The sequence below is a fragment of the Heterodontus francisci genome, chromosome 11 (assembly GCF_036365525.1).
Source record: "Heterodontus francisci isolate sHetFra1 chromosome 11, sHetFra1.hap1, whole genome shotgun sequence".
Classification (NCBI taxonomy): Eukaryota; Metazoa; Chordata; class Chondrichthyes; order Heterodontiformes; family Heterodontidae; genus Heterodontus; species Heterodontus francisci.
In genome coordinates, this window is record NC_090381.1 from 110,969,399 (window position 1) to 110,992,296 (window position 22,898).

General features: G+C 41.3%; 1 protein-coding gene across 1 annotated transcript; it reads left to right on the forward strand.

Moving 5' to 3' along the window:
* Positions 1 to 1,267: 1,267 nt before the first annotated feature.
* LOC137375086 (vomeronasal type-2 receptor 1-like) lies at positions 1,268 to 22,404 on the forward strand. Its single transcript, XM_068041714.1, has 8 exons — positions 1,268 to 1,731; positions 3,370 to 3,511; positions 5,285 to 5,443; positions 6,027 to 6,197; positions 12,473 to 13,276; positions 16,481 to 16,708; positions 19,189 to 19,312; positions 21,497 to 22,404. Exons 1-8 carry the CDS (start codon positions 1,268 to 1,270, stop codon positions 22,402 to 22,404), a joined length of 3,000 nt encoding a protein of 999 aa, XP_067897815.1.
* Positions 22,405 to 22,898: the final 494 nt, after the last annotated feature.

Genomic DNA, 22,898 nt, shown 5'->3' on the forward strand with positions numbered 1-22,898 from the left:
TATTGGGAAACACACAGTAAGTTCACTTTGAGGAAGAAACACGTTGCTACAAAGAATATTAAACCTGCCACCTAGCGGTAAGACTTCACACTGCACCAGATCAGCCTGAAATTCCATCTGCCAATTACAAGAATTGGTTTGGTGTCACGAGGATGGACAGAGCGATTGGTTTGTCGTGGGGCAGCCAAGGAAAACCCACCTCCATACTACAACCCCGCAATACAAAAGCTAGTTAAAGAGGGGAAATGAAGGAGGTCAACACAAGAGTACATTATACATTATAACAGTATTAAAGTAAGAGTGAGAATTGTGCATGAGAGTCATGTACTTCTGTACAAAAAAGTCAGAGCACATATTATGTTCCACATTAATCTTCAATTATCACAAAGACATTAGTAAATATGCAGAAGGGGCATGGAATTTGCAAATGAATGTCAATAAAGCTAAATATGAGGTGGTACATTTTAGTAGGAAGAATAAGCAGACCACATTCTCTTTGGAAAATAAGTGTCTAAATGGAGTAGGAGAGCTGGGCGATCTAGGGGTACAGATGCAAAAATCATTAAACGAAGCATTGCAGGTTAATAAGGCCATAAAAAGCAAACAAAGCACTGGGGTTCATTTCTAGAGGGTTAGATTTGAAAAGCAACAACGTTATGTTAACTTTGTATAGAACCTTGGTTAGACCACACTTGGAGCACTGTGTACAGGTCTGGTCTTCATATTATAAAAAGGATACAGAGACACTGGAGAAGGTGCAAAAATGATTTACAAGGATAATACCAGAACTGAGTTAGCCCAACCAGGAAATATTGAACAGGCTGGCGCTCTTTTCTCTAAACAAAAATTGTGGAGTGATCCGATAGAGGTCTTTAAAAATATGAAAGGGTTTGATAGGACAGAGAAAATGTTTTCACTGCGTGGAGACCACAACTATAAACATCAACATTTACTTTTTGGGCTGAATGCCCCATTTCTGCAGTGTAAATACTATGTAATACTATGTATTCATTGAGAAGTGATTATGTCCAACTTTAATGCACCACCATTGTAGTTACAATATATGTGGATGTTATAGCGCACGTGTAAATCCACATAACGAACAGGAGTATGCGACATGTCTCCTTAAAGTCTCAATAATTCGGAACGGGTTAGAACTCAAAGCAACAAATGACCAAATGGCCGGTGGGAATTATGTCAAGCCACCCTGGTCCTTTAACTAGTTGCTGTGTAACAATGCTGAGCCTGCATATATCTGCGAAAAAAGATGGACTCTGACCATCACGGTTCTCCCCGAATAATCTCGCTCACGAAGGAATATATCCCAATATGGGTTTATCTCCTCTGGAGACAAGAGCAGAATCTTGAACTGATTCCTTTGGAATTGTTCCAATTCTTTGGTATTTTTAATCAATTCATGGTAATGCTGGCCAATTCTGAGTGTGTGTGTGGCGTGTCTGCAAGGCTATATAAACCCATTCAGGAATACTTTGGACCAGCACGTTTTAACCAGTCAATAGTCATGTGTCGGTTTCTGCTTCTGATACACCTCTTGTCTGTCCCTGTTTTGGGGCAGAATGATTCACTCTGTCGACTTCGAGGAAGGTTTGACTTGCCTCGGATGTCAAAGGACGGGGATATCGTAATAGGCGGATCATTTAACATTCACTACTATCGCCAAGAGCAATTTCTCGACTTCAGATCCCCGCCTGGACCCCCGGAGTGTAAAAGGTCAGTCGGTCCTTATAAATAGGAAACGAATAAAAGCTTTCATTTTTGATTAATGTGTTAGATATGAGGGCTGATGGGGTTGAAGAATTGAGTCTTGAATCAAGTTTAGAGTTTGCATCTCAACGGTTCGACAATGATCCAATAAATGTTGAGAGGTTGGGATGGACCAGGTTGTGGAAACTCGCTGAGTGTTACGTTGTGGAACTGGTGTTGAGCTGAGGTCTTGTCCGTAGTACTGAACGTAACAGCTGCATATTACACCTTCCAGAGTCCCTGTGCATCTCCCTCGGATAAAGAACCATGTGCTCACTCAAAGTTAATCACAACGGCTGGTAACGCCATTGTTTTATTTGTTCCTGGGATCTGTGCATCGAACAAGGCCAGCATTTATTGCCCATCCCTAATTGCCATTGAGAAGATGGCGGTGAGCTGCCTTCTTGAACTACTGTAGTCTACGTGGTATAGGTGCGCCCACAGTGCTGTTAGGAAGGGGTTCCAGGAATTTGACCCATTATAGGAGCAGTATCAGATTCACTGTAATGTCAGCGTGAAATTGGACGTGGGCGGCAACGCAAAACAGGCAGTATCTCGCCTGTTATGCACCTTGCCCCATATTCAGTTTCATTGGCTTCAACAGAACTGAATATTGGGCGTGTCCTATAATGGGCGGCCAATGCGATTCCACCTGCTTTGCATGCTTGTCCCTGTTCAATTTCACCCCCAACTGCACAACCAGTTCAAACTGAACCTATGCTGCATGCGGCGTGGTGCTTTACCAATGGCGTTAGTAGCGGATCTATTAACGCATGGCCAGCAGTGTTGTCAAATTTCAAAATAAAGGATATTTCCAGCAATTGCTGGAAGGTTTCAGCTGGAGTGTCTGTCTTATTCTCACTGGAATGCTGTCCTTTGAATAAAATCGGAATATTCCTACTCCACTGTAGCTAATAACAAATACATTATTGACAAGTGAAACTGTAGGTAGCCTCACAGGAGAGGAGGAAAGGAAATTACTTTGTCGCTATGTGCAGGAACATGTTCATTAAAAATATTCAGGCCCTTTTTCCTAGCGAAGTCGTACACACATTCGTGCTGATTGCCTTTGCTACATGCTTCCAGATAGGACCAATCAGTTCTTGCCCTGATTGTAACCACAAGACAATCCGGACCATCTTCTATTAAGCCAAGTAAATCGTTAAAAGGGTTTTAAGTCCTTTTTTTTATTCCTTGAAAAGTAAAGTAGCTGCAGCCCATGTCGCCACATTTAGTAGAAGGCAGAGTTAGTGTGACCGCCGTGTATCAGAATCTTAAATAGCTCGATAAAGATTCCCATTGACCGCTAACTCCGGCGAAATCATAAACAAGTAGAGCAAAAATTCATGATCAGTTTTCCATGTCACTACACGTAGTTGCCCCTTGTTTTTTTGTAATTCTTGTTGCCCCTCCCTCCTCGAGAACACCATACCATTTCAGTGCAAGTACAGGCAAGGCACGCGTGGACTGTTACTCCCCCATAGTCAGACTAGGCTCCAGTTTCACACTTCGTTTCTTTCCAATTCAACACTGCTGCCGTATAAATAGTTTGGAGTCAATAACAAGATGAAGTCCTAACAATCTATTTCTCTGTTTGCTTCACAGTTTTGATTTCTCGCAGTTTCAGTTTTCCCAGACCATGATCTACACCATCGAGGAAATAAACAGGAACCAGATCTTACTACCGAATATTACACTGGGGTACCAGATTCATGACGGCTGCGGGGACCCAGCCATGTCGACCAAAGTAACCACCCTACTCATTAGCGGACAGGAGGCAACCCTTGCTGACCCGAAGTGCAAAACAACCTCCAACATTCCGGCCATAGTTACAGATGCCGAATCCATGCAATCTGTCGCAGTGGCGAGAGTCATTACGCCCTTCAATGTCACAATGGTAGGACACACCATCAGCACTTTCCCCATGTACCCTGGTGGTAGTCATGTCAGAAATATTGTTCCTTTAAATTGTAGATTGTTGCTCGATTTCAAAGATGGTTTGCTACCAAGGACAATTCCAAACACGGGCTAACCAGTTCACTGTATAGATAGACTGGATAGATAGACCTGCATACAGAACTGCAATAACAAGAGAACATGCCTGGTCAGGCAGCATCTGTGGAGAGGGCAACAGAGTTAACATTTCGGGTCAATGAGTATTCCCAGCATTTTCTGTTTTGATTTCAGATTTCCAGCAGTTGCAGTATTCTGCTTATGTACATAGAATTGCTCCTCACATACACATTTTACATAGAATTACACCGAACATGCAGAACACAAACAGGCCATTTTGCCCAAACACTCCAAGCTAACATTTATGTTCCACTTGAGCCTCCTCCCAATTTTCCTTATCTAACTCCTGTCAGTATAACCTCAATTTCATTCTCCCTCGGATAGTCATCTAGCTTCACTTTCAATGCATCTAAAGCATTTTCCTCAGCTACTCCTTGTGCAGCAAGGTCCACATTCTCACCACTCTCTACATAAACAAGCTTCTTCTGAATTTATTATTTGATTTCTGGATGCCTATCATATTTAAGGCCTCTAGATTTGCTCTTCTCCACAAGTAGAAATACTTTCATTGTGTCTATTCTATCAAAACCTTTCATAATTTTTAAAACATCTTTTAGACCGTGCCTCAGCCTTCATTTTTTGAAGAGAAAAGAAACCCAGCTGCTCATCCTTTCCTAAACAATATAACCTCACAGTTCTGGTATCATCTTTGCAAATTTTTTTTGTACCCTTTCCAGTGTCTCTATATCCTTTTTCTAATATGGCAGCTAGACTGTATACAGTAGTTACCTTTTTGCTACCCTTATCTTTAAAATGATCGTTTTTAAATATTCAGTTTTACACAAAGTGTAGTGGAAATCTGGAACTCTCTCCCCCAAAATGGTGTTGAGGCTGGGGGGTTGGTGCTGGTTTTGCGGTGGAAGGAGGAGGGGGTCAATTGAATATTTGAAAACTGAGATTGATAAGACTTTTATTGGGTAAGTGTATTAAGGATTATAGAACCAGGATGAGTAGATGGAGTAAAGATAACAATCAGCCATGAACTAATTGAATGGTGGAACAGGCGCAAGGGGTGAATGGCTTAGCCTTGTTCCTATAATTCATGTTCTCTTTAATATATTGTCAAAAAGGAGTTAATAACATCCAGAAATGGATGAAAAACTACCATCTAAACCTCACACAGTTGTTACAAAAGTGTCTCTGTGTTTTGTTAAATATATTTTATATTTTACTCCCTCTGTTAGTAAGAACTCATGTAGAGAACCAGAAGGTTTCAACAGCCAGACAGGCAGTGAAAATTGCTGATGACTATGAGCTTGATTCTAAGCCCAATCACTTTGTCCGTTACCCCCACAAACCCGAGAAGGACAGAAGGTGGGAAAGTGAAAGAAAGGCAAGTAGCCGGGGACAGGAAGGGAATGCCCCGGGATCTCTTCCTCAGGCCAGAAAGGAAGATGCTGAGGGTGGAAGTGAGGTCCACAAGCTTAAGTGTTATCATTGTCACAAGGTGGAATACCTTCATGCAGAATGTTGGAAGTTGCAAGGTAGACCCATGGGACTTATTGGGATGCACAAAGCCAATGCAGAGAAAGGGACCCTGACCGAGAGTATGACAGATCAGGCTGTAGCTCTGACTGCAGCTGTAAAACCAAATACAGAAACTAATGTGAGTGCAAGGGTTGTGAATAAGATACCTGAGAGTTATAGGGAATTTGTTGTCAAAAGGAAAAGTAACTCTTTTTCCCTCAAGTGAGGCAGGCAAATCTATAGTTATACTTAGGGATACAGGAGCTACACAAACTCTTTTGCTGGGAAAAGGCATAACATTTCCACCAGAGAGCGCACTGAATGCTAAAGTTTTAGTGAATAGTATTGGCAGGGAGTATATACCCATACCTTTGTATCGGGTGCACCAAGAGTGTGACCTGATGTCTGGAATGGTAGCTGTAGGAGTTGTCCATATTATGCCGGTAGATGGAGTTGACCTACTCCTGGGGAATGATTTGGCCAGAGTGAAGGTAGTAGCTTCTCCAATAGTCACAGAAAAACCAAGTGAAGTTAAAGAAACAGAACAGTTGCAGGAAAAGGTTCCAGGAATTTTACCTTCATGTGTAGTAACCCGAGCATAAGCTAAACAAGTTCTATTGTCGGAGGTAAAATTGGCACCGTCAGATAGTCGAATATCTAAAGCTTTTTCTGGGGATCTGGATAATCTGAAGGAAATGTTTAATAAGTCTTCTCTGATCAAGGCTCAGAAAGCTGAACCAGAATTAAATAAAGTGGCACAATCAGCTCTAACAAAAGCTGAGGCAGAAGAAGTTCCAGAAGGCTACTATATCAAAAATGGGATTCTGATGAGGAAGTGGAGATGTCCTCACAAACCTGCAGACAAAGAATGGATGATAGTTCATCAGACAGTGGTACTGCCAAAGTATTGCTGGGAACTATTAAGGATAGCGCATGAAATTCCTATACCGGGACATGTGGGGATCCAGAAGACCTTATCACGTATAAGTCAACATTTTTACTGGCCATGTCTTTCCAAGGATCTGGAGCAGTTTTGTAAAACTTGCCATACGTGCCAGATTGTGGGAAAACTGCCACCTGCCATAATACTGGCACCTCTAATTTCCAAACCAGTTATTGGGGAACCATTTAGTAGGGTGTTGGTAGACTATATAGGACCTTCACCAAAAACAAAAGTGGGACACCAATATATACGCACTATCATGGATATGGCTACTCAGTTCCCAGAGGCCATTCCATTGAGAACAATTTCTGCTAAGGTAGTGGTAGAGAAGTTAACCCAGTTCTTCACTAGATATAGATTACCGATTGAGATTCAGGCAGATCAAGGTTCCAATTTTATGTCTAAAGTTTTTCAGGAAGCTATGGGCAATTTGGGTATAACACAGTTAAAGTCTTCAGCTTACCACCCACAGCTTTAGAAAGGTACCATCAGGCGCTCAAAACAATGATCAAGACATACTGTCATGAATATCCCCATGATTGGGATAAAAGACTAGAATTTCTTTTGTTTGCCAATAGGGATTCACCTAACGAGTCTACAAGTTTTAATCCTTTTGAATTAGTTTATGGACATAAGATAAAAGGCCCTCTAAAACTAATTAAAGGAAGGTTTTTAGAACCGAGGGGTGAATCTTCTTTGTTAGATTATGTATCCGTCTTCCAGGAACGGCTCACGAAAGCTTGCAATGTGGCTCAAGAACACCTTAAAGCTTCCCTAACAACTTTGAAGAAATGGGCAGACAATCATGTCAAGACCCAAACATTTCAACCAAGAGATGAGGTGTTAGTATTACTGCTTTTATAGGGTGAACCATTGAAAGCACTGTTCAGTGTCCATATAAAGTGGTCAAGAGAATTGGTAAGGTAAATTATTTGATTGACACCCCAGATCACCAGAAAAAGTGTCATATCAGTATGTTGAAACAATATCATCACCGGGAGGAGGATAAGCAAGAACAGGTATGTCAGGTAGTAGGGACAGTTAAGCATGAAAGGGATAGTGAGGATGAGGCAGAAGGAGGCCTAGACAATTCTCACATTGAACTTCCTAATATCCAGCTAGCTAATACAGAATTGTTAGGGAGATTGGACACTATGCTTTCATATTTAGTTTTAGTTTTATTTAACTTTAGTTTTAGTTTTAGTTTGAGATACAGCACTGAAACAGGCCCTTCGGCCCACCGAGTCTGTGCCGACCATCAGCCACCCATTTATACTAATCCTACCCTAATTCCATATTCCTACCACATCCCCACCTATATATTTCCCTACCACCTACCTATACTAGGGCCAATTTATAATGGCCAATTTACTGATCAACCTGCAAGTCTTTGGCATGTGGGAGGAAACTGGAGCACCCGGAGGAAACCCACGCAGACATGGGAGAACTTGCAAACTCCACACAGGCAGTACCCAGAATTGAACCCGGGTCGCTGGAGCTGTGAGGCTGCGGTGCGAACCACTGCGCCACAATGAGAAGACCTAACAAGGCTACTCCTAGCATTTAAAAGAGTCTGTAGGGATAAGCCAGGATATACAACCTTATCCACTTAGATGTAGATGTAGGGGGATCCTTTCCTATAAAACAGAATCCTTATCACTTAAGTCCAGAGAAACAGACCCAGGTAAAAGCAAATCCAATACATCCTGGAAAACCACTCGTCAAAGCAGCTAGAGTTTGCCAGTTGTATTTGTGCCTAAACCTGATGGTTCAACTAGACTTTGCATATACTACAGAGAAGTTAATTCAGTAACAAAGGCAGACTCCTACCCAATTCCTCGCTTGGAAGACTGTATTGACAAAGTGGGCAGTGTCACATTTCTTCCAAAGGTAGATTTGATAAAGGGATACAATAAATGCTGGCATAGCCAGCAATGCCCACATCCCATGAATGAATAAAAAAAACTGGCAAGTTCCTTTAATACCACAAGCTAAAGAAATATCGGCCTTTGTCACACCAGGCAGTCTTTTCCAATACCGAGTGATGACATTCAGGCGAAAAAATGCCACAGAAAACTTTCAGACACTAATGAATCAAGTGGTAGCCAGTGTTCCTAACTGTGTGGTTTACCTTGATGATGTGCTGGTCTATAGTGGCACTTGGAAGGACCATTTGGAATAATTAGAAGCTCTGTTCAGAAAATTACAATCGGCTGATTTAGTAATGAACCTTGCCATAAATGAATTTGTGAAAGCAAGAGTGACCTACCTCAGGAATATAGTATGACAAGGACAAATGTTGCCAAGAGCAGCAAAAGTACAAGCATTGGTGGAGTTCCCTACTCCTAAGACTAAGCAAGAAATCATGAGATATTTGGGGATGTGTGGTTTCTACCGAATGTTTGTATCAAACTTTAGTATCATAGCTGCTCCACTAACAAATATGCCACTGAAAAACAAAACGAAGGTAGTGTAGTCAGGGGAGTGCCAACCATCTTTTAGAAAGCTGAAAGCCATTTTGACTAATGAACGAATGTTGGTTGCTCTAAATTTCACTCAGCCTTTCAAGGTAGCGATTGATGCAAGTGACCTGGGGATCAGTGCAGTCCTTTTACAAGATGATGAATCAGATATAGAAAGGTCAATGGGATACTTTTCCAAAAAAACTAAATTGACACCAAAAAATATATTCAATAGTGGAAAATGAAACCCAGGGTCTATTATTGGATCTTAAGCATTTTGAAGTCTATGTCCGCCATGAATAGAGGGACACTTTATATACTGATCATAACCCCCTAGCCTTTGTAGAAAAGTTTAAAAACCAGAATGCCAGACTATTCCAATGGAGTTTACTAATGCAACCTTCTCACTTAAAGATTATCCACATTGCAGGTAAAAATAATGTTATTGTAGATGCTGTATCAAGAATCTAATTTTGTTTTGAGTTGTCTGAATGAAAAGAGTGTGCAGAGCTGAATTGTATTAACTACAGGTAAAGAGTGAATGGGGATGAGTGTGAGAATGTGTTTTAAGATGTTTTCATCTTTTTTTTAGACTTTGTCTTGAAACTCTTTTAAAAATGGTGTTTCATTCCTTCAAGGATGGTCATGTTATGAAAGTGCCTCTGTGTTTTGTTAAATATATTTTTTGGGGATTCATTTTTAAAAGATTGAAGAAATGTTAAACTTTTGGGTTTTCAAAGAGGGTCATATAAAGGCCACTTGACTTTGAAAAATCATTCCCTAGAAATGTTTTTTAAAAGGGTCTTGTGAGGAAAACAAGCCTTTTTGGGAAACCACTTGACTTCCAGCAACAACAACAAGCCTTTCCGGGAAACCACCTGACATCCAGCTCAATAAACAACAGAGAACTTTGGACAACTGGAGAAGCTGTTTACAAAGAAGTGACAGGTCAAGATTGATGGAGGCCAAAAGATTGACTTCCTAATGTTGGTTTCACATTTGAATCACTTTGAGTTAGGGTTGAGCTGTATAAAAAGAGAGAACTTCCAAGGAGAGAAGAGAACTTCCAAGGAGAGAAGAGAATTCCTAAGAAAGGAGAGAAGACCACAACCCAATTCAGCTTTCCAGCACCTCTCGAAAAGACTCTGAGAAGTCCACTGTGTGAACTCATTGTGTCTCCTCTCCTTGAAGAAAAGCCTGCTAAATTAATTCTCAACACCACCTGAAAAGAACTGTTCTAAAAGATCCCAGTGACCTGTCTAGGTGTAGTAAGAGACCAGACTATATGCTAGTTCTGGAACAGAGCACATCTCATCTTCTGTTTCTTCAAGAATGAGCCAGTATTAAGCCCAAGTGTTTTTGTCTGTAATAGAGTTCTATAAATAAAAAAGTCCCTTTATTTTTCCAGTTAACTGGTTTGTGTGTGTGTGTGTGTGTGTTAGTGTGAGGGGCTAAGTTAAAAATGAAATGTTTATATTTCAATTATGCTTTGCTTCATTACTGGTTAAGACTTCTTTTTTAATAAATGGATAATTTTGTTGCTTATTAAAGAAACCTGGTTGGTATGTTTTATTTTGGGAAAAATAGTGTATATGATTGACTGTATTGGTAAGTGGGAAAACTTAAATATATCTGTGACCTGTGGAGAAGTGGGACCAGAATAAACAATGCACTCCTCCTGCCTCAATCATAACACAGTCTGAATGTGATCAAACCCCATGGAGGTAATAACAATACAAGAATATAAGAATTAGGAGCAGGAGTAGACCATACCAGACCCTTGAGCCTGCTCCACCATTCAGTAAAATCATGGCTGATCTTTTACATCAACTCGACTTTCCCACCCTATCCCCGCATCCATTGATTCACTTGGTATCCAAAAATCTATCTCAGCCCTAAGCAACTGAGCATCTGAAGCCATCTGGGGTAGAGAATTGCAAAGATCCACAAAACTCTAAAGAAATGTCTCCTCATCTCAGTCTGAAATGGCTGATCCCTTATTCTAAGACTATGACCCCCAGTTCAAAATTCTCCAGCCAGGGGAAACAGTCTCTCAGCATCTAGCCTCTCAAACACTCTAAGAATTTTATAAGTTTCAATTAGATCACTTTTCAGATTCTAAAATTGAGATTTTAACAACAACTTGAATTAATATAGCATGTTTAATGTAATAAAATGTCCCAATGGAACTTAACAACCCTCTCATTCCAGGAAACAATCTAATGAACCAATTTTGCACCCTCTCTAAGGCAAGTATATCCTTCCTTATGTAAGGAGACTGAAATTGCACACAGTAAATGAAGGACATCAAATAAATGCTGATTTGTGCATCTGGCCTATGCCTTGATAAACTCATAAACACCATCTGTACCTTTGTGCTTTCTGTTGAAAGGGACGTTTTTAACATTCAATAAAGACAACTGACAGCTGGAATGAAGAGAAGAATCACTTTGATATCTAAAAATGCTTTGTTACTGCTTGTAAAATCCCAAATGCTTTTTATGGAGCAGGTATATAGATCAGAAGCAGATCATACCTTCAACAACCATATTAGATATCAAGAAAATTCCCACCACAATTGTGGAATTTTTGAAAGTCTCCCTGCTATTTCTCATCAATTAGAGGAGGCAGTGGTGTAGTGATAATGTCACTGGACTAGTAACCAAGAGCCCAGGCTAATGCTCTACGGACATGGGTTTGAATCCCATGGCAGATGGTGAAATTTAAATTCAATTAATAAATCTGGAATTAAAAAGCTAGTGATGGCCATGAAACCATTGTCAATTGTTGTAAAAGAAAAATCCATCTGGTTCATTAATGTCTGTTAGGGAAGGAAATTTGCTGTCCTTACCTGATCTGGCCTACATGTAACTCCAGACCCATAGCAATGTGGCTGATTCTTAAAATGCCCTCTGAAATGGCCGAGCAAGCCATTCAGTTCAAGGGCAAATTAGGGATGGGCAACAAATGCTGGCCTAGACAGCAACACCCACATCCCACAAAACAAATAAAGCAGGTCACTCCCATGTTATTGGCGCCAATACAGATACATGGGCATTGTGATAGCTGAAATATGTAACAAAAAGCATTGCATATTGGAATTAAGTAGAATGTCATGTATTTATTCGCAAGGGTTAAATATTTATAAACTGGCCTGTTTTTAATTTGTTCTTGGGGTGTTGACAAGGCTTGAGAAGATGCTGATAGGCCTTCTTTTTAACTGCTTCAGTCTTTGTGCTGATGAATTCCCACAATGGTTTTAGGTAAAAAATTGTACAGTTTGAAGAAATAGTGCTATACGTCCAAGTCAAGCTGGTGTATAACATAGAAGGGAGCTTGGAAGTGATGGTGATCCTATGAAATTGCTGCTCTTGTCCTTCCCAGTAGTCGAGGCTGAAGAGGAAATAGGTAACCTTGGCGATTTGCTGCAATACCTCCTGTAGATGGTGCATGCTGCAATCACAGTGCGCCAAGTTAGAGTCAGTAGATATTGAGTCCAATGACAGGGACAGTGGTAAGCAAACTGCTCTGTTCTGTATTGTGTTAAGCTCCTCAAATGAGGTTGAGACTGCACCCACTCAGTTGGAAATCTATCACACTCCTGACTTGAACCTTGAGAATGGTGCCGGTGTTTTGATTAATCTTTGTTTTATGATTATTGTATAAATGTGTTTCTAATCATGTTGTCCTTGACATGCAAGTATTTGGGGGCTTAAACTCCAATTAGGCTATCTGAATTTTTATCATTTTCCTTGAAATGCAGTTCAGCTATTCCGCTGCTTATGACTACCTCAACAATATGTACGAATTTCCTACATTTTTCCGAACCATTCCAAATGACTACCATCAAGTCGACGGTTTAGCCCAGCTTGTCAAATATTTCGGATGGAACTGGATCGGGACAATAAGGAGCAACTCGACCTACGGTGCCTTGGCAATGGACGAAATCATCAAAAGTATGGAGAGCTTCGGCATTTGCATCGCTTTCTCCGAGGCCGTTCACAACACAGACTCTAAAGTAAAGCTACTTAAACTCGTCAACATTATTAAACACGCCAGCACAAAGATTATTGTTGCCTTTGTTGCTCAGGCCGATATGGCAGTCTTGCTACAAGAAATCGTCCGGCAGAACGTGACCGGAATCCAATGGGTCGGGAGTGAGTCTTGGATCACGATGCCCAACATCTCTCCCAAAGAAGAGGCGAGATTCCTTGTTGGGACATTGGGCTTCGCTGTCCCAAAGGCAGTACTGCCGGGGCTAAAGGAATTTCTTCTTGAAATTCACCCATCGAAATACCCTGGAAATGTCTTTGTGACTGAGTTTTGGGAAACGACATTTGAATGCTTCTTTCAAAAGCCGGAAAACTTCACTCAGATCGACGGTGATGCTCAGGTCAAGCTATGCACAGGAGATGAAAAGTTGGAAGAAGTAGACAATCAATACACCGACATATCGCAGCTCAGAATCGCTTACAACGTATACAAAGCAGTGTATGCAATAGCACATTCGCTCAGTAACATGCTATCAAAAACAAACTTTACCTATACACAACTTGACCTTTGGGAGGTAAGAACGTTTTAATTTTTTACAGATTTCTTGGAAATTTACTAATATTTAAGAAAGTTCACTTTCTCAGGTAAAAGTTCTGCTCCGGGGCGTTTCTGAAGATTTTATCTGTCTCATTAATGCTTTTTAAAAAGCCTATATTCACACCCTAAGCTATAGCGCGGATGCTAAACTATTGAATGCAATATAAAGTTTTGGCACAGGTCTGGTCCAGACTCTGGATTTACAATGCAACTTCATAACCCTTTAAGGGTGCAATAAGACTTCCAATTTAGCAACAATGTCAACAAGTTTGGACCCATACTCCTGCTAAGCTGGCATTGTAAATCTGGGGCTGAATTTTCAAAACAGGGTTGGGAACCCGATGCCCGGATGCTTCCCAGGTCCCAACTCCGTGTCAGAAGGCAAGCTCGCTGCCCAATTAATGGCGCCGAGTAGCTGCAAGAGGCAGGAACTGCCTGCAGAGCATGAGTGGCAAAGGCAGGCAGCAGTCATGATGGGGCCTGCCGCTGCCAAGTCGATGAGAGCAGGCAGCTCTATGGAGGGCCAGCAGAATAAAGAGGTGAGGCAGTACTTCCAAAACGAAGGAAAAGGTCCTGCACTTGACAGTGCAAAATCCCAGTGGGCCCAAAACAATAAAGCTTGCCCCGTACCCATTGTGAGCCTGACAGCTGTGCACTGTCAAGCACCAGACTGGTCGGGCTCTCAGGAATTCCAATTGAAAGTTACAGTGCGACCACGCCCCCCTCCCCCTTACCGAGCTCCTCCAGGAGCTTAATTGGAAGCGAGCGGCTTCCCCGTTCTCTCTTCTACCCCACCCTCACATTGAAAATTGGAGACTATCCCGGAGACATTTAGTTCCAGAGACAATCTCCGGAACCCCAATTTTCATTTCGCATCCACGCCAGGTTCTGATCCCACTGCCCTTTGAAAATCCTGCCCCTGGAGTCTGTCTTTGGGAATAAGTGGAATGAGTCTCTATGTGTTTGGGGGGAGGCGGGGTCTCACATTACTTCACTTTACGACCTCCTAAAACAGTAAATCTAGTACCGTGTCAAATCTGGTTTACAAGAACATTCAGGGAATCATCAGACCCGGCACATTAATTTAACCTTAAATTAAATGGAGAGCAACGATTCTTCCTTCCCGTTAGAAATATGTAAACCAATTTCAGTGGTGTTTTTCCCAATCTCTCGGCAAACGATCAACAGAATGTCAAAGAAACTGCAAATGGCCGTTTTCGCATTTGTCTGGGATTCTGTTAACCTTCCACCAAAGTTACGAAGGGCGTTTGGGTAGAAGTTCGATCCCATATATTTTTAGCTGCTGCCTTGCGTGGGGCCGACTTGATGGACCAGCTGTTTTTTTTCCTGGCTGAATGCTGCACAGGGAAAGACACAGAAGTCTCTAAGAAACGAAACTGCTCCACTTCCACCCAAGCACGTGCCTGCAACTACAATTACAGTTACTAATCTCAGATTGGTCGCTAGAATATGGCTGCATTTTTTATTCGTTCATGGGATGTGGGCGTCGCTGGCCAGGCCAGCATTTATTCCCCATCCCTAATTGCCCTTGAGATGGTGGTGGTGAGCTACCTTCTTAAACTGCTGCAGTCCACATGGGGTAGGTACAACCACAGTGCTGTTAAGAAGGGAGTTCCAGGATTTTGAGCCAACAACAGTGAAGGATGTAGCGATATAGTTCCAAGTCAGGATGGTGTGTGGCTTGGAGGGGAACTTGCAGGTGGTGATGTTCCCACACATCTGCTGCCCTTGTCCTTCTAGGTGGTCGAGGTCGCGGGTTTGGAAGGTGCTGTCGTAGGAGCCTTGGTGAGTTCCTGCAGTGTATCTTGTAGAAGGTACACACTGCTGCCACTGTGGTGAAGGGAATGAATGTTTAAGGTGGTGGATGGGGTGCCAATCAATTGGGATGCTTTGGCCTGGATGGTGTCAAGCTTCTTGAGTGTTGTTGGAGCTGCACCCATCCAGGCAAGTGAATTCCATTACACTCCTGACTTGGGCATCCTTAGAATATCATCACTAGAAACAACCCATAAAGGAAATCTTCACAAACACATTTTACATGTTGGTGGACATGTCAATCAGAGCAATTTTTGCCCTCCTCCCCCAGCATATAATGCAGCATTTAACCCAAAACTTTAAAAAGTCTCACAATGGGTACAGTGTGCCATGGGTACAAAATAGTTCAGGATAAAAGTTGTGATGCAAGGTCTACATCTGAAAGATTAATCTCTCCTCTTACGGATAATAACAGACAAGCATCCACTCTTTCGAGTTCTGATTTCCAGAATTTAATACCGCTAGATATTCTTACATCATAGAAAGAGACCATTTGGTCCATCGTGCCTGTGCTTGCTCTTTTGACAGAGCTCTCCAGTTATCCTACCACCTCCACCCCCCAACCGGCTTTCCACATACCCCTGCATATTTTTCCTTTTTCAAGTATTTATCCAACACTCTGTTTTGAAAGTTACTGTTAAATTTGTTACATCACCCTTTCAGGCAGTGCATTCCAGATTGTGACAACCTGCTGTGCAAAACAAAATCTCCTCATCTACCCTCTGGTTCTATTGTCTGTGTTCTCTGTTTACTGATCCTTCTGCCAATGGGAACTGTTCCTCCTTATTTACTCTTCCAAACCCCTTCATAATGTTGAACACATCTATTAAATCTCCCCTTAATGTTCTCTGCTCTAGCAACTCACTCTACTAAATAAATTTCTCCTCATTTCCCCTCTGATTCATTTGCCAACAATTTGTATTTTTATCATTTGCCTTGCTGAATCTTTTAATATAATTTATACACAGTTGGGCTTCCTTTAGTTGCTGTGTGTCAATCATATTGTAAGCACCGAGTTAGATTATTTCTGATCACTATTTATAGAAAAGTTTATGTTTTTGGTCAAAATTTTCTGTCATGCATAAAATATCACAGACATATTTTGACCAGAACAACCCTTCCACTCAGCAGAAGGACCCCAACATAATGTTTTCAAAATGGAAGAAGTACTCATTTATATTCAACTTTCCAATTTTCTGAAAAGAAATTGTGTACATTTTGTTTGGGGAGAAGGCTTTAAATGGTTTCTAATTTTGACTTAATGCTACACAATCAGTTGTGTTACAAAGTATAACCTCACCAATGACTTGCATGTAATTTTCTCTCTTTTCTCTTTTTATTCAAGCTACTTCATCATATGTATGTCGTGAATTTTACAGCAAAGAATGGAGAAAGTATATATTTTGATCCAAATTTAGATACAGTCCCGTTATATGAATTGGTAAACTGGCAGATGAATTCTGAAGGTGTTGCGCATGTTGTGACAATTGGACACTATGATGGACTTGTAGCATTTGATAAAAGGTTATATATAAACAAAGAGAATATTGTTTGGATAGATGGGAAAAAAGAGGTAAGTTCATCTTAAAATGTGGCCATTTCAGATTGTATACAATGGTCTTGGAATTAGATCATAGGATCCTAGGGTGCCATCATATAATGAATTTATATGAAATCTCTTCCTCTACTAATTTAATGGGCACATAAACACAGCACCTCCACCATCCAGAAGGACCAGGCAGCAGGTGCATGGCAACGCCATCACCTCCAAGTTCCTGACCAAGTCACACACCATCCCTCATTGTCACTGTCCCAGCTTAACAGCACTGTGGGAGTACCTACATGACATGGACTGCCACAATTCAAGAGAAGGTCCATCATCAACTTCTGAAAGGATGGGCAATAACTGCCAGCCTTAGCAGCAACACCCACATCCCAATAATTAATTATTTTGATACCCTTTTATAACCTATTTTTTCTGCAAATACATACCATCTGATTTGGACAAGTTGAGTGAGTGGCCTAATGCATGGCAGATGCAGTATAATGTGGATAAATGTGAGGTTATCCACTTTGGTAGCAAATACAGGAAGGCAGATTATTATTTGAACAACTATAAACTGAGGGAGGGGAATATGTAGCAAGACCTGGGTGTTCTCGTACACCAGTCACTGAAGGTAAGCATGCAGGTGCAACAGGTGGTAAAAAAGGCAAATGGTATGTTGGCCTTCATAGCGAGAGGATTCGAGTACAGGAGCAGGGATGTCTTGCTGCAATTAAACAGAGCCTTGGTAAGGCCACATCTGGAATATTGTGTGCACTTTTGGTCTCCTTGTCTGAGGAAGGATGCTCTTGCTGTAGAGGGAGTGCAGCGAAAAGGTTTACCAGACTGATTCCTGGGATGGCAGGACTGACATATGAGGAGAGATTGAATCAGTCAGGATTATATTCGCTGGAGTTCAGAAGAGTGAGGGGGGATCTTGTAGAAACCTATAAAATTCTAACAGGACTTGACAGGGTAGATGCAGGAAGGATGTTCCCGATGGTGGGGGAGTCCAGAACCAGGGGTCATAGTCTAAGGATATGGGGTAAACCTTTCAGGACTGAGATGAGGAGAAATTTCTTCACCCAGAGAGTGGTGAGCCTGTGGAATTCACTACCACAGAAAGCAGTTGAGCCCAATACATTGTATGTTTTCAAGAAGGAGTTAGATATAGCTCTTGGGTCTAAAGGGATCAAAGGGTATGGGGCAAAAATGGGAACAGGTTACTGAGTTGGATGATCACTCATGATCATAATGAATGGCGGAGCAGGCTCGAAGGGCTGAATGGCCTACTCCTGCTCCTATTTTCTATGTTTCTATGCTATCTCATATAAAATATATATTTAATTACAAAAGGTAAATAGAAAATAATATTTCCTCTGGTTGGAGAATCAATCAAGAAGGGATCATGAATTTAAAACTAACTGAAAGAGTGAAAAGCAAGTTTTAAGAAACCTCTTTTTATGCTGATAGCTGTTAGAGCATCAAATACTTTGCAACATGTGTTTTGTGGCAGAGACCATTTCAACTTTTAAGGAAGCTGAGGGACACACCGAGCTATGGGAAGAGAATGGGGCAGTTAGAGTAGTTTTGGATTGCTCTAGTAAGGTGTTGTCACAGATCCAATGGACTGAATGGCCTCTTCTGTGCTGTAAACATCTTTAGCTCTATTCCCAAAATTCTCAGACGATCCTGTTCTTTTATTTAATGCACCGATATTCTAATCATGTAAAAATCTAAATGCCTGTTTTCAAACCTTCAGTGAACATCTGCAGATCTTTGACCTCATGAAACACTAAAATGATTCCCATTAGCTTTTGGGGTGGAGTATATATTCACGTAACTATAGTGCTATCCCTCAATAGAGCAAAGTTTAAAGTATTTGAAAGGAGTTACTGACTCAACAATCTGTTAAAGCATATGCAGGCAGAATTCCTTACGAGGATCTCCCAAACCTTCTACTGTAATTTTGGCGGTAGGGCAGCAGAAATCACAGTGAAACCAAGTAGCTGGTCGAAGTTATTGTGAGAACCCTGCTGGATGTCCCATCCGATGATATCCAACACTAGGACCAAGCCCCGCCTGATATAAAGAGGAGCAGAATATCTCATCACAAGCTGCAAACTCTACACATTCTTTTCTTTCTGAATAACATTTCCCAGAATTGTCTGTTTTAAAGGTACCAAGTGATTTGTGTGTGTATAAATCTGTAAATATCTACCTTTTTTAAAAACCTCTCTAATCTAACTAATTTGATACTATATTGAGCATGTTTTGGGATTGCATCTTGTTTATAAATTGCTGTTTCAAATTTAACTAATTTAATCGCACCTCGGGTTTCCTTAATTGGTAAATGAAGCCTAAAGATATCAAAGACATGTCTAACCTTTCGCCTGATGTAGAGAGCCTGATGTAATACAACCAGGAACAAAATAACAAAATGTTATAATATTAAGTGATTTCATCTTTTAAAGGTCACTAGATATTAAAATACCAATTCTTTATCATAGGTTCCCCGTGGAGTTTGCTCTGACAGTTGTCTTCCTGGCACATGGAAAACAGTCAAAAAAGAAAAGCCATTGTGTTGTTTTACCTGCATACCATGCTCTGATGGTGAGATCAGCAATGTGACAGGTGTGTTTGAATATACAATCATATAATTATATAGCACAGAAAGATTCTTCGCATCATGCCTATGTCAGCTATCCAATTAGTCCCACTCCCTCATTCTTTCCCCACAGCCCTGCAAATTTCCCCTTTTCAGGTAAATATACAATTCCTTTTTGAAAAATACTATTGAATCTGCTTCAACCAACCTTTCAAGCAGCAGATTCCAGATCACAGCAACTCGATGCTATACAAATTTCTCCTAATCTCCACCCCCTCCCCACCCTGGTTCTTTCACCAATGATTTTAAATCTGTATCTTCTGGTTAGCAAACCTTCTGTCACTGGAATCATTTTCTCTCTGGCAGAACCCCTCATAATTTTGAACACCTCTATTAAATTTCTCCTTAACCTTCTTTGCTCGAAGGTGAACAACTCCAGCTTCTAAAGTCTCTCCATATGTCTGAATTCCCTCATGCCTATACTATTCTGGTAAATCTCTTTGTGTGAGTGAGTGAGTGAGTGAGTGAATACTGTGAGCAGATGGTGAGTTCAGTAAACTGAATATAGATGTGCATCTTTCCTCTGGTTGTTAATTTTCTCCTATCCCTATTGAAGTATTGCTCAGGCTTGATTCTATGGGTATACTGGCAGACTATGCAAAAACTGAGGAGCAAGTGGGATCACAGTCAATCCAGATCCTGTCTTCCAACATCCACTTCCAGCAGAGCAGCACTCAGAAACAAAAATCTTAACTGATTTCCTCCTCTCATTACCCATTCAGCTTATTATTAAGCTTAGGAGCTTGATGTGTACAAAGTTTACTTGCATGTCACCAATGATTGACCTTCAAAATTATTCATCGCATATGATGCTCTCTGGGACTGTGGAGAATACATTAAAGCAGGGGTTCTCAACTGGGGTCCACAGCTCTCGAGGGGTCCATGAGAAGTTTTCAAGGGGTCCAAATAGGGTAGGTGGAGGAGACAGGAAAGGAGCCATCGACAACACCATCACCTCCGCTGCTGTGTTTGCAAAGGCTCCACTTGCTGTATCTAGACTGCCTCCTCTCCCATGACAATGGCATTGCTGTAGCCTGGGTTTCTAACCGCAAAGCACCACTGAAGCTGAGCCACACGGTGGGGACCAGCCTGCTCTGCACCTCACTCACTCCCTCCCTCACTCACTACTGGCCACTGTGGCTGTAGTGCCAGGTGTTGGGAGGGGAAGCAGCACCATCGGGACAACACCATCTGCCATCAAGATCATCCCTCCTGCTGTTGCTGGCGGTGGAGAGGATTAAAAATAACAGTCTTTGAGTAAAATTAAACTTCTTTTGGAAACAAAATGACAAGGGGCCTTGTGCAATTAAGATAAATCAAAGCCTTAACAGAAAAGGGAGTGGGTTGAAAGGTTCACCCTTCCCTTTGATGAAAAGTAATACTGTCCATGCATTGTTTTGTGGCATGACACAGAGGCCTGCTGGGAAGAATGGAGCACCTAGCAGTTATGCAGATATATGGGATGTGTTGAACATTGGCCACACTGGAGCTCCCACCAACCCTCCATGCTCTGTCACAAGTGCAAGGCCTCGGGCAGTGCAGGCATTGCCAGGAAAAGAATTGGTGCTTTGCACTCAGTCATGCATCAGAGAGGGTCTATTTTCCAGTGCGCTCTTTAATCCAGCAGCTTTATTTTGAACTGCTGGTGCTGTATTTTCAAACACTGCAAGTGTTGGTCCCATTTAGTTTCACATGAAGTAAAACTAAAATAACAATAAATCTACATGTTTAAGTGTGTAATTTTTATACCGAGAAAATACTTGTTACAGGGGTCAGTGGAACTTTTATAACATAGGGGGTGGGTGAGGCGGTCGGGGTGGGGGTGGGGAGGGGGGGGGAGCTCAGTAACAGAAAGGTTGATCACCGTTGCATTAAATCACTGTATAAATGCAGCTTTTGGCCTAACTTCCTCCCTCCAGGAGCACAGAGGCTAATTGCAACACCTAATAGGTTCCCTCCGATTAGATCACCAAACTCAGCAGAGTCTGGAGATCAAACTTGGGATCTTGCCGCACAGGGCAGGTGGGCTATTCGTTTCACTAACCAACTCAGCCAGTGGAAGCGCTTGACACGTTCACGTTACCCTTTGTTTTAAGTATCAGTCTGCACTTATAACTTTTAAATACTAACAATGTGTTGCTTTCTCGTAGATTCTGTATCTTGCTTAAAATGTCCTCCAGAATACTGGTCCAATCGGTTAAAAACCCAATGTGTGCCAAAGAAAATTGAATTCCTTTCTTTTGATGACGAGATGGGAAGTTCGCTAATGGCACTTGCAGTGATTGGAGCCTGTCTAACACTGGCTGCAGCTCTTACTTTTTATCAGCACAGACGGACCCCTCTTGTCAAAGCCAATAATTCCGAGTTAAGCTTCCTTCTTCTTTTTGCATTAACACTTTGCTTCCTCTGCTCTCTGACCTTTATTGACCGACCCTCTGTCTGGTCCTGCATGTTGCGTCACACAGTGTTTAGTATCACTTTCGTTCTTTGTCTCTCTTGTATTTTGGGGAAAACACTTGTTGTGTTGATGGCGTTCAAAACCAGGCTACCCAACAACAAAAAAATTAAATGGCTTAGTCCTATGCATCAAAGGCTGAATGTTTACGCCCTCACGTCCGTCCAGGCTATAATTTGTATCATCTGGCTCACCACTTCACCTCCTTTCCCTGTTAACAGCACAAAGTATTACAAGACTATAATTATACTGGAATGTAACGTTGGGTCCTTGGTGTATTTCTGTTGTGTGTTCAGTTATATCGGTGGTCTTGCATGTGTGTGCTGTGCGCTCGCATTTTTAGCCCGAAAACTTCCAGACAACTTCAACGAGGCGACTTTTATAACCTTCAGCATGTTTATATTTTGCGCCGTATGGATAACATTTATCCCAGCTTACGTCAGCTCCCCTGGAAAATACACGGTGGCCGTAGAAGTGTTTGCAATTCTGGCATCGAGCTTCGGTCTGCTGATCTGCATTTTTGCTCCCAAATGTTACATCATCTTGTTTCAACCAGAAAAAAACACCAAGAAATATTTAATGAGTAAATCGCACACAAAATGACTCTGAACGCTCTCCAGAAATGTAGCAATGTAATTTTATTGTTAATGTCCAATGCTTTATCCCAATCAACTAGTTGCAGCTTTGGGCTATTTGTTGCAACACTCAGAAAAGTGTCAACTTAAGCTTGAATTTGAAAAAAACGTGTTAGTAAGGAAAACCCGAAATTTTATGTACAGATTTAAAATAATATTCACAGTAACCTTTTCTTGTGACAACTCATGTAGCATCTGAGATAAAAACAAAGTGCTGGAAATAGAAGCAGAGTTAACATTTCAGGTCTGTGACCTTTCATCTCTCCACAGATGCTGCCAGTCCTGCTCAGTATTTCCAGTACTTTCAGTTTTTATTACAGATTTCCAGCATCTGCAGTATTTTGCTTTTATTTCATGTAGCATCTGCATTGATTATGAAATACACAGTGTGTTCTCGTTTTCATCATTAAAACTTAAATTCTATACCTGACATTTGCAACATTAGTAATAAATTTGTGAAAT